Below are 16533 nucleotides of genomic sequence, written 5' to 3' on the forward strand. Positions count from 1 at the left end.
TGGAAGAAGAGATGGGAAGATGACAATATAAGAACACATCCAAAAACAGAAAAACCCATGACACCACCAGAGTCTAAGGAACCTACACCAGCAAAACCTGAACATCCCAACACAGATGAAGAAGAAGACAGCAACCTTAAGAACAACTTCATGCAAATGATAGAGACCCTAAGAGAGGAAATGAGAAAATCCTTCAGAGAAATGGAAGAAAAGACAAACCAAAAGAGGAAAGTTCATAGTTCCAAGTGCTCACATGAAGAAACTAGAGAATAGTCACACCAGAGAGTTGACATCAGGAAATCAAACTGAGGGCAGAAATCAATAAAGTTGAAACAAAGAAAACAATTCAAAGAATCAATGTAACAAAGAGTTGGTTACATCGAGAAAATCAACAAGATAGACAAACCTTTATCCAAACTAACCAAAAGGCAGAGAGAGGAGGAGGAGGAAGAGGAGGAGAAGGAGGAAGAGGAGGAGGAGGAGGAGGAGGAGAGACAGACAGACAGAGAGAGAGAGAGAGAGAGAGAGAGAGAGAATGCAAATTAGCAAAATCAGAATTGAAAAGAGGGACATAACACCTGACACTGAGGAAATCCAGAGAATCTTCAGGTCATACTTTGAAAACCTGTATTCCACAAAATTCAAAAATTTAAAGGAAATGGAACATTTTCTGGACAGATATCACTTACCAAAATTGAATCAAGAAGAGATAAGCAACTTAAACAGACCTATAACCCCTAAGGAAATAAAAACAGTCGTTAAAAGTCTCCTAACCAAAAAAAGCACAGGGCCAGATGGCTTCAGTGCAGAATTCTACCAGAAATTCAAAGAAGAGCTAATATCAATACTCCTCAAATTGTTCCACACAATAGAAACAGAAGGTTCATTGTCAAACTCTTTTTATGAGGCTAAAATTACCCTGGTACCCAAGCCACACATAGACATAACTAAGAAAGAGAACTACAGACCAATATCCCTCATGAACATTGATGCAAAAATACTCAATAAAACACTGGCAAACTGAATCCAAGAACATATAAAAAAATCATCCACCATGATCAGCTAGGCATCATCCCCGGGATGTAGTGATGGTTCAACATACAATAATCCATCAATGTAATCCACCATATAAACAAACTGAAAAAGAAAAACCACATGATCATCTCACTAGACGCTGAAAAAGCCTTTGACAAAATCCAACATCCCTTCATGATAAAGGTCCTGAAGAGTTCAGGGATAATAGGAACATACCTGAACATAATAAAAACAATATACAGTAAACCAACAGCCAATATCAAACTAATTAGAGAGAAACTCAAAGCGATTCCTCTAAAATCAGCAACAAGACTGTTCACTCACTCCATATCTCTTCAATATTGTCCTTGAAGTTTTAGCTAGAGCAATAAGACAACAAAAGGAAATCAGGGGGATACAAATTGTAAAGGAAGAAGTCAAGTTTTCACTGTTTGCAGATGATATGATAGTCTACATAAGTGAAACGAAATCTCTACCAGGGAACTCCTGCAGCTGATAAACACCTTTAGCAAAGTGGCAGGATGCAAGATTAACTCAAAAAATCAGTAGCCCTACTATATATGAATGATAAATGTGCTGAGAAAGAAATCAGAGAAACAACACCCTTTACAATTGCCACAAACAACAGAAAATACCTTCGGGTAATGCTAACCAAAAAAGTGAAATGTTGGAACCCAGCACCCATGGGGTCTCTAAGAGTTGTTTTCCAGCATAACCACAGGTACCTCCTGTTTTCCTGACCTCACCCCACTTAGTTCAATATCCTGTTGTAAACTGTTTGACCTAGGGTTTTTGTAAGTTTGTATATAAGACTGCTCCACAATAAAGGTGAGAGACATTTTCTCAAAAAGGACGAGGAGTCTCGTGGTTCATCGAAATCTCCAGGATTTTGCCCAATACCTGGACTTAGTGGCCAAGAGCAGCCACAATGAAAGACCTGTATCATATGAATTTTGAGTCTTTAAAGAAAGAAATTAAGGAAGATACCAGAAAACGGAAGGATCTCCCATGTTCTTGGATAGGTAGGATCAACATAGTAAAAATGGCAATCTTGCCAAAAGCAATCTACAGATTCAATGCAATCCCTATCAAAATCACAGCACAATTCTTCACAGAGCTTGAGAAAACAATTCTCAACTTTATATGGAAAAACAAAAGACCCAGGACAGCCAAAACAACCCTGTACAATAACAGAACTTCCGGAGGCATCACCATCCCTGATTTCAAGCTCTATTATAGAGCTACAGTCCTGAATGCAGCTTGGTACTGGTACAAAAATAGACAGGTAGACCAATGGAATCAAGTTGAAAACCCTGATATTAACCCACACACCTATGAACACCTGATTTTTGACAAAGAAGCTAATGTTATACGAGGGAATACAGAAGGCATCTTCAACAAATGATGCTGGCATAACTGGATGCTGGCATGTAGAAGACTGTAGACAGATCCATGTCTATCACCATGCCCTCAACATAAATCTAGCCACATTGAACTTATTAGAAGAGTAATTAGGAAATATCCTTGAAGGAATTGGAACACGAGACTGCTTCCTGAACATTACACCAGTAGCACAGACATTGAGATCAATAATTAATAAATGGAACCTTCTGAAACTGAGAAGCTTCTGTAAGGCAGACGACACAGTCAACAAGACAAAACGAAAGCCCACAGATTGGGAAAAGATATTCACCAACCCCACATCTGACAGAGGACTGATCTTCAAAATTTACAAAGAACTCAAGAAGCTAGTTTCCAAAACACCCAATAATCCAATTAAAAAGTGGGGTACAGAACTAAATAGAGAATTCTCAATAGAGGAATCCAAAATGGCTGAAAGACACATAAGAAAGTGCTCAACATCCTTAGCCATTAGGGAAATGAAATTAAAACAACTCTGAGATACCATCTTACTCCTGTCAGATTGGCAAAAATTGAAAACACCAATGATAGTTTATGCTAGAGAGGATGTGGAGAAAGGGGAACACTCTTCCACTGCTGGTGGGAGTGCCAACTCATACAGCCACTTTGGAAATCAGTACGGCGACTCCTCAGGAAAATGGGAATCAGTCTACCACAAAATCCAGCAATTCCATTCTTAGGCATACACCCAAAAGAAGCACATTCATACAACAAAGACATCTGTTCAACTATGTTCATAGCAGCACTATTTGTAATAGCCAGAACCTGGAAACAACCTAGATGCCCCTCAACTGAAGAATGGAAACAGAAAATGTGGTACATTTACACAATGGAGTACTACTCAGCAGAAAAAAAAACAATGGAATCTTGAAATTCACAGGCAAATGGATGGAACTAGAAGAAACCATTCTGAGGGAGGTAACTCAGTCACAAAAAGACAATCATGGTTATGTGCTCACTCATATGTGGATTTTAGACATAGAGTAAAGGATTACCAGCCTACAATCCACACTGCCAGAGATGCTAGTAAACAAGGAGGACCCTAAGAGAGACATGCATGGTCCCCTGGAGAAGGAGAAAAGGGACAAGATCTCCTGAGCAATTTGGGAGCATGAGGGAGGGGAGAGGGAACTAGGAGAATGAGAAGGGGAGAAGAAGGGTGAGGAGGACATGATGGGGCAGGGAGGTTGAGATGGGGAAAGAACAGAAGAGAGCAAGGTAAGAGATACTATAATAGAGGGAGCCATTATAGGTTCAAAGAGAAATCAGGCACTAGGGAAATGTCTGGAGAGCTACAAAGATGACACCAACTAACAATCCAAGCAACAGAGGAGAGGCTACCTTAAATGCCCTCTCCTGATAATGAGATTGATGACTAATTCATATGCCATCGTATAGCCTTCATCCAACAGCTGGTGGAAGTAGAAGCAGACACCCACAACTAATCACTGAACTGAACTGGAATCCAGTTGCAGAGAAGGAGGACTGATGAGCAAAGGGGTCCACACCAGGATGGTGAAACCCACAGAAATAGATGACATGAACAAGGGAGAGCTCTTGGTCCCCAGACTGATAGCTGGGAAACCAGCATGGGACTGATCCAGACCCCATGAATGTGAGTGTCAGTGAGGAGACCTTGGAAATCTATGGGGCCCCTTGTAGTGGATCAGTACTTATCCCTAGCACAGAAATGGACTTTGGGAGCCCATCCCACATGGAGGGATACTCCCAGAGCCTAGACACATGGGGGTGGGCCTAGGCCCTATCCCAAAGGATATCACCGACACGGAAAACCCCCTAGGGAAGGCCTCACTGTCCCTGGGGAGCAGAAAGGGTATGGGATAGGTAGGGTGTTAGTTGGGCGGGGCAAGGGAGGAGGGGAGGAAGAGGGAACTGGAATTGACATGTAAAATAATCTTTCTAATTCACATGAAAAATTAATTAAAAAGAATTGCACTTTTAATTTGAATTAGAAACAAGATTGTTTTACATGATAATTGAGGTCATCCTTGTGGATTTCTGAGAATTTCTCTAGCACCAGGTTTCCCCCTAACTCCATAATGGACCCCTCTATGGAGATATCTCTTTCATTGTTCCCGCTCTTAATCCCTTCCCCAACTCAGTCTTCTTGAGGCATCATGTTCCCATCCCCTAGAGATCTTAACTCCAGGAACCCTTCAATGTGTGTTCCTCTTAGGGTCCCCCTTTTTACCTAGCTTCTCCAGGTTTGTGGATTATAGCCTGGTTATCCTTTGCTTTACACCTAATATCCACTTATGAGTGAGTATATACCATGTTTGTCATTCTGGGGCTGGCTATATTTTTTAAAATTATTTTTTATAGTTAAAATTGTACTCATAATTAATGTTAGAATCAACTTATAAATATCTCTTTAAATTACCATTGGAATTTGAAATCTGATAGCCCGAACTTAAAAAGGTTATTTCTCGATATAATGCACTTTAAAATATTGGTCTCTTACATAAAGTATATCTTGGTATATATTTAGCAATTTTAGGTTGTTCGATATAACTATTTACATATTTTAAATTTATATGCATGTGTGTGAACCTGTGTAATTTTATGTGCACCATGTGTGTGCTGGTGCCTTCAGTGGTCAGGAAGAATGAGATTCTCTGGAATTAGAGGCAGTTGCAAGCCACCATATAGGTACTGGGAATCAAACTGGAGTCCTCTAGGAGAGCAAACAGCTCTTGAAACTACTGAACCATCTCTCTATCCCCACTCAATAGGATCTTACAAAGGTCTGGAAAGAGCTCACCTCCATAATTTTTGGGGTAGGCTCAATTGCTTATTTGCTATTGTCAATTTTTATACATTTATTGGTCTATTCTCCTTTACTTTGTTAATGTAGTCAGTTACAACAGTATAACATAGAAACATCTTTGACATCTTGGGGTAAAATTAAATGGTAATAATGTCATATATGATTTATGGAAAGATTATTATAGTTTCTTTGTTAATAAATGAGATTGAATCATTTTTATTTTTAATGTTATTTCCTTTGGTGGTTTACTATCACTGTTACTAGGTTTCCTGTTTATGCTTTGAAATAATTCAAAAATGGGGATTATCTTTTTTGCCAGTTTGGTATAATTCATCCATGAAACTATAAAATACCTGTAAATCAACACTTCTTCATGTATATTGTCAATATTTCAAAATCTTCTACATCAGTAGTTCTCAACCTTCCTAATGCTGCAACCCCTTAATACATTTCCTCATGTTGTGGTGACCACCCCCCCAACCATAAAATTATTTTCATTGCTACTTCATAACTGTAATTTTGTTACTCTTATGAATCATAATGCAAATATGCAATATGCAGGATATGTGATATATGAGCCCCACAGTGAGATCACAACCTACAGGTTGAGAACTTGTGTATTATGGTAATTGACTTAGGCTTCCTACTCTCTCACAACAACTTTCTTTAATAATTTGATTTTGTTACTTAAGGAGTTTATATTTCATTTAGAATGTCAAGTTTATTAGTAGAGATTTATAATTTTCCAGTAACTTAAAATAAAAACTAATGGCAATATCCTCTTTTCTTTATTAATTTTATTTGTATCATTTCTGAGTTTTATCTTGACAGTATTTGTCAATCTATCCTCATTTCAAGTTCTTTGCACTATCATATTTTAGTTTCCATATTCAGCTATATCTGTTTTAGTTTTTGTTTTATATATTTTTTCATCCTGGTAAAGTTTCCCATTCTACATTTTTGTGCTTGCTACATCTTGTGTGTGTGTAAGTTAAATTTAGCTCATTTTTTGTTTCTAGGGATATAACCCCTGTTTCATTCCCATTTCTCTCTTATTTTTGGTATTTGTAGTTTTATACTAGAATTGGGGAGCTGTCTCTGCTATGGTCAATGAGTTTTGATATGAAGCACATTTTATTGTGGCTTAGCATTTAGGAGTTTAGCGCTGTCATATATATCTGCCTTATATCTGAAGTTAATTTTAAATGTATCAACATGCAAATATTAATATAAGGATATTTGATATTTTCTCAGTCTATTTACTAAGGTTGTGGAGGATCACAGGCATACACACAGTAGATTCTTTTCAGGTCAAATAGTCTTTATTCTTATAAGTACTCTATGTAAATTTACAGAATATATATTATTTGCTTCCTGTAACATTTTTCCTCTAATACATACAGCTTGATTACATTGATTGAAGTATTTATACCCTTATTTTTAATATATTCAACATTCTAAGGATATGTCAATCTATCCCCTAAAACTTATACATTTTACTGCATCATTCAAGGTTATTCAATACATGTAAAAGTTCATGACTTTAATCATTGTATCATTATTTATTAATATAAAACACTTGTGTTGCTAATGTGTATTTTTCATTGAATTCTCTTTCACTTGATATTAGAATTAAAACAGCTTTTTTTCTATCAATCATCTAATTAATATATTTTTACTTTATTTGCAAGTTTCCTCTTTTGCTTCAGATACACATATTCTGCATACTACACAAGTATTTTATCTCAGTTTTATTCTAGTATCATCTAATTTGTGTTTGATCTTTTAACATTTGTTGGAGTTAATGATTTACTTTTCAGTATCTTCTGTATATCTAGGTGTATCTTTCTTTCGGTCTAATTTTAGCTTCTACTGTATAGATTGGTCTATTTTCCCCCTAATGAGAGTTAAATTGTCTATTTTATTTCTATTCTTCTCTAATTATGATTCCTATAAATTTTGATCGATGTACTTAAATCTATATTTTTATATTCCTCTCCTCTATCTCTCCCTCTCCCCCATCTCTCCGTCTCCCTCACCCTGATGTAGGTGTGTATATGCATCACTCTCCATTCTATATTTTGAGACAGACTCTGTCACTGGATCTGGATCTTAACAGACTGGCTGGCCAGAAAGTCCCTGGAATCTCCTGTCTGTCTCACTTGTGCTAGGATTAAAGGCATGTACTACTTACTGTACCTAGATTTTTACATCAGTGTTAGGGATTCAAACTTAGGTCCTCGAGTTTGTGTAGCAAACACTCAATGCACCAAGCCACCCCTAAAGCCCCTAAATGTGTATTTATAAAAAACTTACAGTGAATAATTTTTATGTTCTTACATACTAATATGGAAAAAGTAACAAGAATATCACTGGCTGACTTCTCATCCTCATCCTCCCTGTACCTGCCCTTACCATGGTAAGAATATTCACACATGCAGTCCTGGATTGTTACTTAAATTACATTTGTTATGAACTTAAAGTTAATGTAGCTTATTCACATCTTTCTTAGTCTGTGATTCTTTTATCTTACCTCCCACCCCTACTTTAGCCTATATTCTTTCCCTTAGTGTCAGAGTAAAACCTTTAGTAATGACTTAAAAGTAAGTCTGGAGGTTGTAAACCATCTAGGTATACTATCTTCATACCAGGATGGCAGTTTAGTAAAATGTAGGCTTCAAAATTCATAGTTATTTTGTCCTTATTACTGTGAAAATATGCTCCATTATCTTCTGCAAATTCTTACTGTTTTGCAGACAGTGTGTCATTTTTCCTTAGGCAGATTTTCAAGAGTCGTTTTATTTTTATTTTTAATATTTTACTTTTAATTCCCAAATTCTGAAATGCCCAGGCCCAGGTAATGAGCCTGGTCATGAAGCTTTAAATTTTGTTATTACTTTACTCTTGGTTGGTATTTCATGAGCTTTCCACAAAGGTGTGTGTGTTCATGTGTGCGTGCGTGCGTGCGTGCGTGCGTGCGTGCGTGCGTGCGTGTGTGTGTGTGTGTGTGTGTGCGCGTGCGCGCGCGTGCACGCACACATGTGGACACTCATGCTGGATACTGAAATGGATGTTTTGTGAATTTTGCATAGAATCTTAAATTTTAATAAACAGGATACTGAAGAGTAATTTAATTAGCGGCCAAATTGTAAGTTCTACAGTATACTCTGTATCTTCTAAGGGAATGATACAAAAGCCAATACTGAATATTAAAGTTTATTACATGGTAAAATCACCATGGAAATTTTTGACTCTAGAATTCTAAATGGACAGTGCTGGTTACCACTGTTACATAGGAAATATAGAAATGTTGGGCATTTGTTAGGTCAATGTCCTGTCCTTTCACAGCACGAAAAACGTGATGATCCATCTACCAGGTCAAGGAACTGATTGGTACAATAAATTTTCAATAGAAGGTAAAGGTGAGATTTATGTCATTTAAATGGTCTTTTAAAAGGACATGGGAAGAATTTGGTGAGAAACACAATAATATAGGTTTAGTACAGTTGGTCATTTAGAAAGTTCCCCTTTGGATAGGGGAGATGGCTTACTGGATTAAACTGCTATTGGAAAAACCTGGGGACCTGGGGTCCGATCCACAGAGCAGACTTAAAAACCTGCCATGGTACTATAACCTCAGTGCTGGTGAGGCACACAGGCAGATCTTGGAGGCTGACTGTCCAGCAAGCCTGGCAGAAACAGAAAGCTATAGGTTCATTGATAGACTTTAAAAAAGTGCAGAAAAACTTATTGCCTCCACGAGTGCTCACATGTGTGAGTTCACCAGAACACAGACATACATCTTATACAAACATACAGGGAGTAGAACATAGAATATTCATGTCATCCACTGTGATGCCCAGTCAAACCAATATGATAAATTGTATGTCTCGATTGGCTAGGATACTGTAAGCAGAGGGATATAAACATAATATATTTTACCTGGAGGTCCAGGAAAGCCAGGTGGACCTTGTATTCCAGGAAATCCTCGCTCTCCTTTTTCTCCAGGCAAACCAGGTAGTCCAATATTTCCTTTTTCTCCCACAGTCACACCAGTCCCAGGAGTAGGAATTACCTTTTCATGGAAAAAGAAATTCAGGAATTCAATGAAGAAGCAGCTTGCTATTCTTAATGTAATTAAGCAGCTACACATGGTTATAACTGCATTTTCACACAGTTCTTAGATATAAAAATCATTAAAACTATCACATAGATTGAGTCTCATTAAGACTGCTACATAGATTAGGTCACCTTCATCACTTTTACCCTCCAACCAATTAGGAAATATGTAATAACAACAATACTGAGCTCGAGGCTTACAAATCCAGAAGTACTTTTTGTTGTCTGTTCTCACATAATTAACAATTAATTCCAGCCTGGCAATTCTTTTAAAAAAAATGATCCTAATTTTCTTTCCCCTATCTTCTTGCCACAATTACTTTCCTGATCTCACACTTGGCCTTTAAGTTTATTCTCTGGAACTCAAGCCTATGTATATCATACACTTTCCTCAAATCAACTTTTCTATGTAAACTACTTGTCTTAAGACACTAGTTGCTTACTTCTTACTGAATGTGATGCTACTTGTAACCCTCAACTCAGTCAAACTACTTTTAGTAGCACTCTTACCTATTTATTTCTTTGCCTGTTATCTCTAAAAGTGAATCCCTATCACTCTAGCCTGTTTGATTATAACCATTTCACACAATAAGCACATTTTTCTTTTGTTTGGTTTTCGGGACAAGCTTTTTTCTCTGTGTAGCCCTGGCAGTCCTGAAACTCACTCTGTAGGTCAGGTTGGCCTCTAACTCAGAGAACCTCTTGCCTCTGTCTCCCCAGTGCTGAGGTTAAAAGGGGTGTGCCACCACAGCTCAGTGTGCACATTTTATCAGTGTTTTTACACATGCTGTTCCAAACATTTGCAGTGTCTTCCCCAAGCTTTTAATATGTCAATTCACATATCACTATTGTTTGAAAAACCCTATCTCTTTCAGGAAGACTGCATTTCTATACCCCAATCAACTGATCATGCCCCTCTTCTAGATCTTCTCATGATTTACTTGTACTCTAAAGAATCTCACAAAAGTATTTTTTAAGTTGATTTGCCCAACAAATCAATACCTACTAGCAAACTATGATATTTCATCCTACCTTGAATGGATGTAAAAATAATAATAAACAAGAGACTAAAAGTTTTAAGAAACCAGATGGGGGTTTATGGTGTCAAAGGGAAAGGGCACTCCATTCTCCTGGCTTTATTTTCTAAAAAGATTATTTTCTAGAGAACTGAAATTCTGATTTTAAAATGAAAGTGAATAAAAATCTAATTATCTTTGGTAGTGTTCTGAGTATTACTATCTGGGACATATTAGGATAAAAAGAACTAAAATGCGATGGTGTATAGAATAAGTTTAACAGCACTCAGTGCTGTCGATTCAGTGCAGTATAACATCTAGAGAATTACCAAAAGTCCAACCCAAAACATTGTTGAACTTCAACAGTTATTTTCTTTTTAGTCTTGACACACTTGGAAATGTACATGACTTAAATTCTACAATGAATGTAAATATGATGAAAATCTGTAATATCACCTCCCCCAATTATTCTTTCATATAGCATTTTCCTACTTGTTATTGAGAGCCCCCAGAAAAGACACACTCAGGAAGGAGAGAGCTGTGAATCAGACAATTACAAATTGAGAAAACCCATTAGGACTAAATCCATGTTTTCCCTGAACACTGCAGAGGAAACTACCAATCCTGGCTTCCACCAGAATTCTTTTTCTGGACCCTTTGGAAGCAGCAGTTGCACCACCTGCTGGCTGCTTAAGAAAGGGGTTGACAATCATGATGCAATGCATAATTTTGGACCTTAACTATGAAAAACTAACACATAGGTAGAACCCTAAGAGATTAGCACTACTGTTTTTTTCAAAGCTATAATGGCTTCTAAGGCAATAGAAGTTAATAATCATTTGGATTTTTATGTTCTGTGAGGAAAAGGTAGTTAGTATATAACCTGGGTAAAAAATGATGAGGCAATATTTGGGAAATGAAGACTTAAGAGAAAAACTTACTAGTCCAGGAGGTCCAGGTGGCCCAATATCACCCTTTTGGCCCTGTTCAATGCAAATATATAATAAATAATTAGTAAAAATGACATGAAAACATTGATTTCCTCAAGAAACAATTGAATTTCATAAAGACTAAGAAGTCATTAATAAAGTAATCAAAAGCAAAGTATAATATGAGTTAATGAAGTCCTTGCCCAAGCCTACAAAGACCTTGATGTTGTCTTGGATTTACTGGTTATATAACTTTGACCAAAACCAACCTCTGTGGCTTATTTAAAAGCTGAAGACATTGGACAGACTTCTATCAGCAACATTGTTTGTCATAAAGGAGGAAGACAATATTCAATTGTTATTCTACAGGTCAACACTCAAAAATAGATTTCTCTCTCACACTTTCAGTTCTAGGGACATTACTTCATGAGTTATTAATTGAAAAAGAATCCCATTTTAAGTATTTCATGCTTCGCTTTATTTCAATTATGTCTTTTAGGCTAAACTAAAACTTGGATAGAGTTTAGAGAGAAACCATCAGTAAAATATGTAACTTCAGGACACTTCAAGTTTGCTTTAATGTTTTTTCAGTTTGGTTTTGATACAAAGCAGTTGGAGAACAGAGGGCATGGAGGAATGAATATTTTGTGATGTGCTAAAAATAGGGTAACTGTGTTTCACAATGCTTCCAGAGAGACTTTTAAAATAGGTAACTAAATAAATGACCTCAATCAGGCTGCATCATTCCAATGGGAAAACTACAAAGAACTAGCCACAGATTTGCAAACAATAATTGCATACAGAATGGAAAATGTTTAGAGGAGACATTCTAATTTTACAGCTTTAAGCTTTTTTTTGTAAGAGAAGCACTGAAATAGTGCTTGATCCTCTTCTTAAAAGTTTTGCTGACACGTGCTTGCAGGAAAGGCACTGACATTATGATGGAAATGCAGTCCCATGCATTTCTTCATATGCACTGTGATTTAGGGCAATGCAAGAAAATTTAGAGGACAGGGAATAAAAGGAAAAATGGATAAAGAAGGCACGCCTGAATACAAACATTAATTATAATGTTTTCACTTATAATGCAGTATCAAAAGGGGAACAGTTTATGGTAATAAGAATAAAACCAGACACACAAAAATGCAGAAATCCTTACCTTTTCCCCATCCCGTCCTGGTTCACCAGGGTAACCAGGATCGCCAGGCAAACCCTTTAAAACAGGTTGAAATTAGTAAACATGGCAAAGTGAAAAGATGCCAAAAAATCATGTCCTCCACAGAACTAATGAGAACACTAACTCAAACAGTCCATCAATGGAACAGAAGACACAGTCCATACAACTATAGTTATCTGATTTTCTACAAAGATGCCAAGAAAAACACATTGGAAAAAGGAAAGTATCGTCAATGAATGGTACTGGAAAGCCAGGATATCGACATTCAGAAGAGTGAAATTAGATTCCTATCTCTAACGTTGTACAAAATCCAACTCTAAATGGATCAATGATCCTAATGTAAGACTTAACACCCTAAAACTGATTTAAAATGCTTCAACATATAGGTATAGGCAAACTCTTTCTGAATAGGATTCCCCTAAGTCCAATAACTGATGTGGTAGTTTGAATGAGAAAGTCGCCCCAAAGGCTTTGACATTTGAATACTTGGTGCCTAGTTGGTGGAGATCTGGGAGATGCGGTCTTACTGGAGATATTATGGCACTGGGGGAAAGCTCTGTGGATTCACACCCTTGTATCATTCCTAGTTTGTTCTTTCTGCTTCTCATTTTCAGTTCAAGAAGTGAGCTCTCAGCTTGCTTTTCCAACTGCCATGCCTGCTGCTTTTCTGCCATGATAGACCATTATCCCTCTGGAACCTTAAGAAGTCCAAACAAACCCTTCCCTCTGTAAGTAGCCTTGGTCATGGTCTTTTGGCACAGCAGCAGAAAAGTAACTAAGACAATCGACAAACGAGATTTCGTGAAATTCGTAAAAAGCAAAGGAAACTCATTCAACTGAAGAGGCAGTCCGCAAAATGGAATAAAATCTTTGCCTGCTATACATAATCTGACTGAGGACTGGTGTCAAGAATATATAAAGAACTCAAAATATTAAATGCCAAGAAAACAAACAACCCAATTGAAAAATGGGCTGCAGAAAGAGAAAGATCTCAAAAGAAAAAAAAAACTTAGAGGAGCTAGAGAGAATATCTCAGTAGTTAAGGGGACCTGTTGTTAGTGGCTCACAATCATCAGATGCCAGACATGCACACGATGCACATACACACATGCAGGCAAAACACATATAAACAAACAAATGAATCTAAATCAAAAGAAAATACGACATACAAATGGCAAGGAAACAATATATTAGTCAATGCCCTTAGAGATTAGGGGAATTCAGAGTAAAATGACTTTAGCATTCAATCTCACCCCAGTTGAGATGACTGCCATCATGAATACCAGTAACAACAAATGCTGATGTAGATGTTGGGAAAGGAGAAGATATTATTGGTGGGAATGTAAACTAGTATAGCAACTTTAGAAATCAGTCTGGGAATTTCTCAAAACATTGAAAACTATCATAAGACTCAGCTATATCACTCCAAGGCACATGAGACTATATGTCTTGATATACACATACTTGCATACCCATGTTCATTGCTGTTCTACTCAGAATACTTATAAAAATGGAGGCAGCCTAAATCCCCGAGAATTGACAAATGTAAAGAAAAATGAATTAGAAATTTTGTAGGGAAATGTATGGAAATGAAGCAGTAATTATTCTACATGAGAAAACCCAGGATCTAAACTACAAATGCCACATGTTCTCTCATATGAGGACCAATTCTTCATTATGGCGTGTCTCATGGAGAGTACCAGTGCAAACCAGAAAATAAGAAAAGAAATGGGGGTGCAGAGAGGTTACCTTAAAGGATGGGGGGATGATAATAGACCATAAGTAAAAAGAAAGTAAAGAGAGGGGGATACTGTGTGCAAAGGTTTCGGCAGGGATAGCGGGACAAGACTGAAGAAATAAGAGTGTGGGTGGGGGAAGGCTTGCCAAGGATAAAGGGAATATAAAGAAACCATTTGGAAAGCATGATATTTCCATTTGTGTGATAGCAGCTCGACTCCAAGAGTAATTGGTTAATCCTACAACAAGTCAAGCTGCCATCACACAAATGGAAATATCATGCTTTCCAAATGATTTCTTTATATTCCATTTATCCTGTCTTGAAGACAGGTGGGAAGAGGAAAACACAATGCCTGGTAGATAGTCCTGGCTAACAACCCAAGTCTGAAAGAGGAAGAAGGTCCCTACAGTGAATGTGTTTCTGATAGTTAGCTTCCAAACATATCAGCAAATGCCTTCTAAATACCTCTGCTTATACCCATAGACACAGCGGTCCCCTGCCTTAATCAGAGAAGCATCTCCTAACAATAAACAGTGGTGAATGCAGATACTCATAGCTGTTAAAGATACAGAATATAAGTGACAATGGGGGCCTAGCCACAAGCAAGTCACTTATACCACCCCTTATAAAGCTCAGGGAACATTGTGAATGAGGAGGCAGGAAGTATGTAAGAGCCCAAGGATAGTGTGAAGGGCTACTAAATGCCATTCTCAACACTTAATTACAATACTGCAATCTTTAACTCACTTCAGCTGTTGCTGCCTGACCTTTGACCATGGAAGACCAGCCCAGACACAGCAATCAGTCAGAAAAGGAGGGACTCATTGGGCCCTATCCTCTGCCCTGGAAATAATGACTTTTAATAGATTCTGCAGCGGGAGGAATCACTGTCTTTAGTTATGTGCCCTCCACTGCTGAGCCTATCAGGCTTCAATGGAGAGCACCAAACTCAGTCTTACCAAGAGCCTGGATTAATTTTTCTGGGTCACAAAACAAAATGAATAGGCATGAACATGAGAGAGAGAGAGAGAGAGAGAGAGAGAGAGAGAGAGAGAGAGAGAGAGAGAGAGAGAGAGATTTGTGGATGTAGAGAGTTGGGAGTAAAAGTGCATAGTATACAAGATATATATATATATATATTATTAATAACAGTAACAATAATAATAAGTAATGTGATTAGCCAGTCTCTGCTCCTGTCTCTATGCCTTCCCTGAATGCTGTATGTCTTATCCATTATGGTGGACTGTATCCTTTTGAGCTGCAAGCCAAATAAACCCTTTCATCTTAAAAGTCTTTTTTTGTCATTACAGCAACTGGAAAAGAATCTAAGATAATAAAACTTACCGCATTACATCTGCCTTAAAACTAGAGATATTTTAAATTTATGTTCAAAATAGTGATGACAATTTCCATTCATTTAAGCTATTTCCAAACTTTATATTGTGTGCCCTCTGCTTTTCTACCACCACCTACCAATAGTGCAAACATTACCAAAGTTTTTGTTGTTGTTGTTGTTGTTGTTGTTGTTGTTAAAGGAAAGGACCATAGCTACTCACTGGGATTCCTGGTTGTCCAGTCTCTCCATCTTTGCCTGGTTTACCCTGTAGGATATAAAGCAATGGTGGAGGAAGCACAAAAAATGGTTGGTTAGGAAGTAGAAAGTTAAGGATTATAGTAACCATTAGTCCTGCCTTTTAAATAACGGTTATTATAATAATAAGTTACATCTGTAACAATATTTTCAGGCAATGAAATTAGTATTTAGAAAGAAAGAAATATCCCCACATATGTGTTCTGGAAATTATTTTAACTTACATAATGATATGTTATATTTGTATATGCTACAGAATATTTGTATATGCTACAGAATATTATTTTAACTTATGTTATTTTGCTATGTTATGTTAATTTCTTTATGTTGCATTTGTTTCATGATGTAAAGATATGTGCTTAATTATGTAAAGATGTGTTGCATTTGTTTCACCTTGCCTGCCAGAGGCACCTGATTGGTCTAATAAATAGATGAATGTTCAATAGACAGGAGAGGGATAAGCAGGACTGGCAAGCAGAGAGAATAAATAGAGAGAAAGGGAGAAGAGAACAATGGAGAAAAAGAGGCAGCCACCAGCCAGACATGAAAAGCAGTGAAAATAAGACATACATACATACATACATACATACATACATACATACATACATGTAAAAATACCCTAGGTAAACCATAGATGAAGAGAAATAGGGTAAGTTATATGAACTAGCAAGAAATGATCCTAAGCTAAGGCTGAGCATTCATACTTAATAAGTCTCCA

The 16533-nt window shown here is 37.1% G+C and overlaps 1 protein-coding gene across 5 annotated transcripts in view; it reads right to left on the reverse strand.

Moving 5' to 3' along the window:
• Positions 1-16533, reverse strand: part of LOC100772575 (collagen alpha-5(IV) chain) — a 181613-nt gene that overhangs the window by 71007 nt on the left and 94073 nt on the right. For all 5 annotated transcript variants that reach the window (XM_027433656.2, XM_027433657.2, XM_027433655.2 and 2 more), the window contains exons 16-19: positions 15781-15825; positions 12469-12522; positions 11322-11363; positions 9188-9320 (exon numbers count right to left, since the gene is read on the reverse strand). In XM_027433656.2, coding sequence (XP_027289457.1) covers positions 9188-9320; positions 11322-11363; positions 12469-12522; positions 15781-15825 — 274 coding nt within the window. The remainder of the gene's footprint in view (positions 1-9187; positions 9321-11321; positions 11364-12468; positions 12523-15780; positions 15826-16533) is intronic.

The sequence above is a fragment of the Cricetulus griseus genome, chromosome X, assembly GCF_003668045.3.
Source record: "Cricetulus griseus strain 17A/GY chromosome X, alternate assembly CriGri-PICRH-1.0, whole genome shotgun sequence".
NCBI lineage: Eukaryota > Metazoa > Chordata > Mammalia > Rodentia > Cricetidae > Cricetulus > Cricetulus griseus.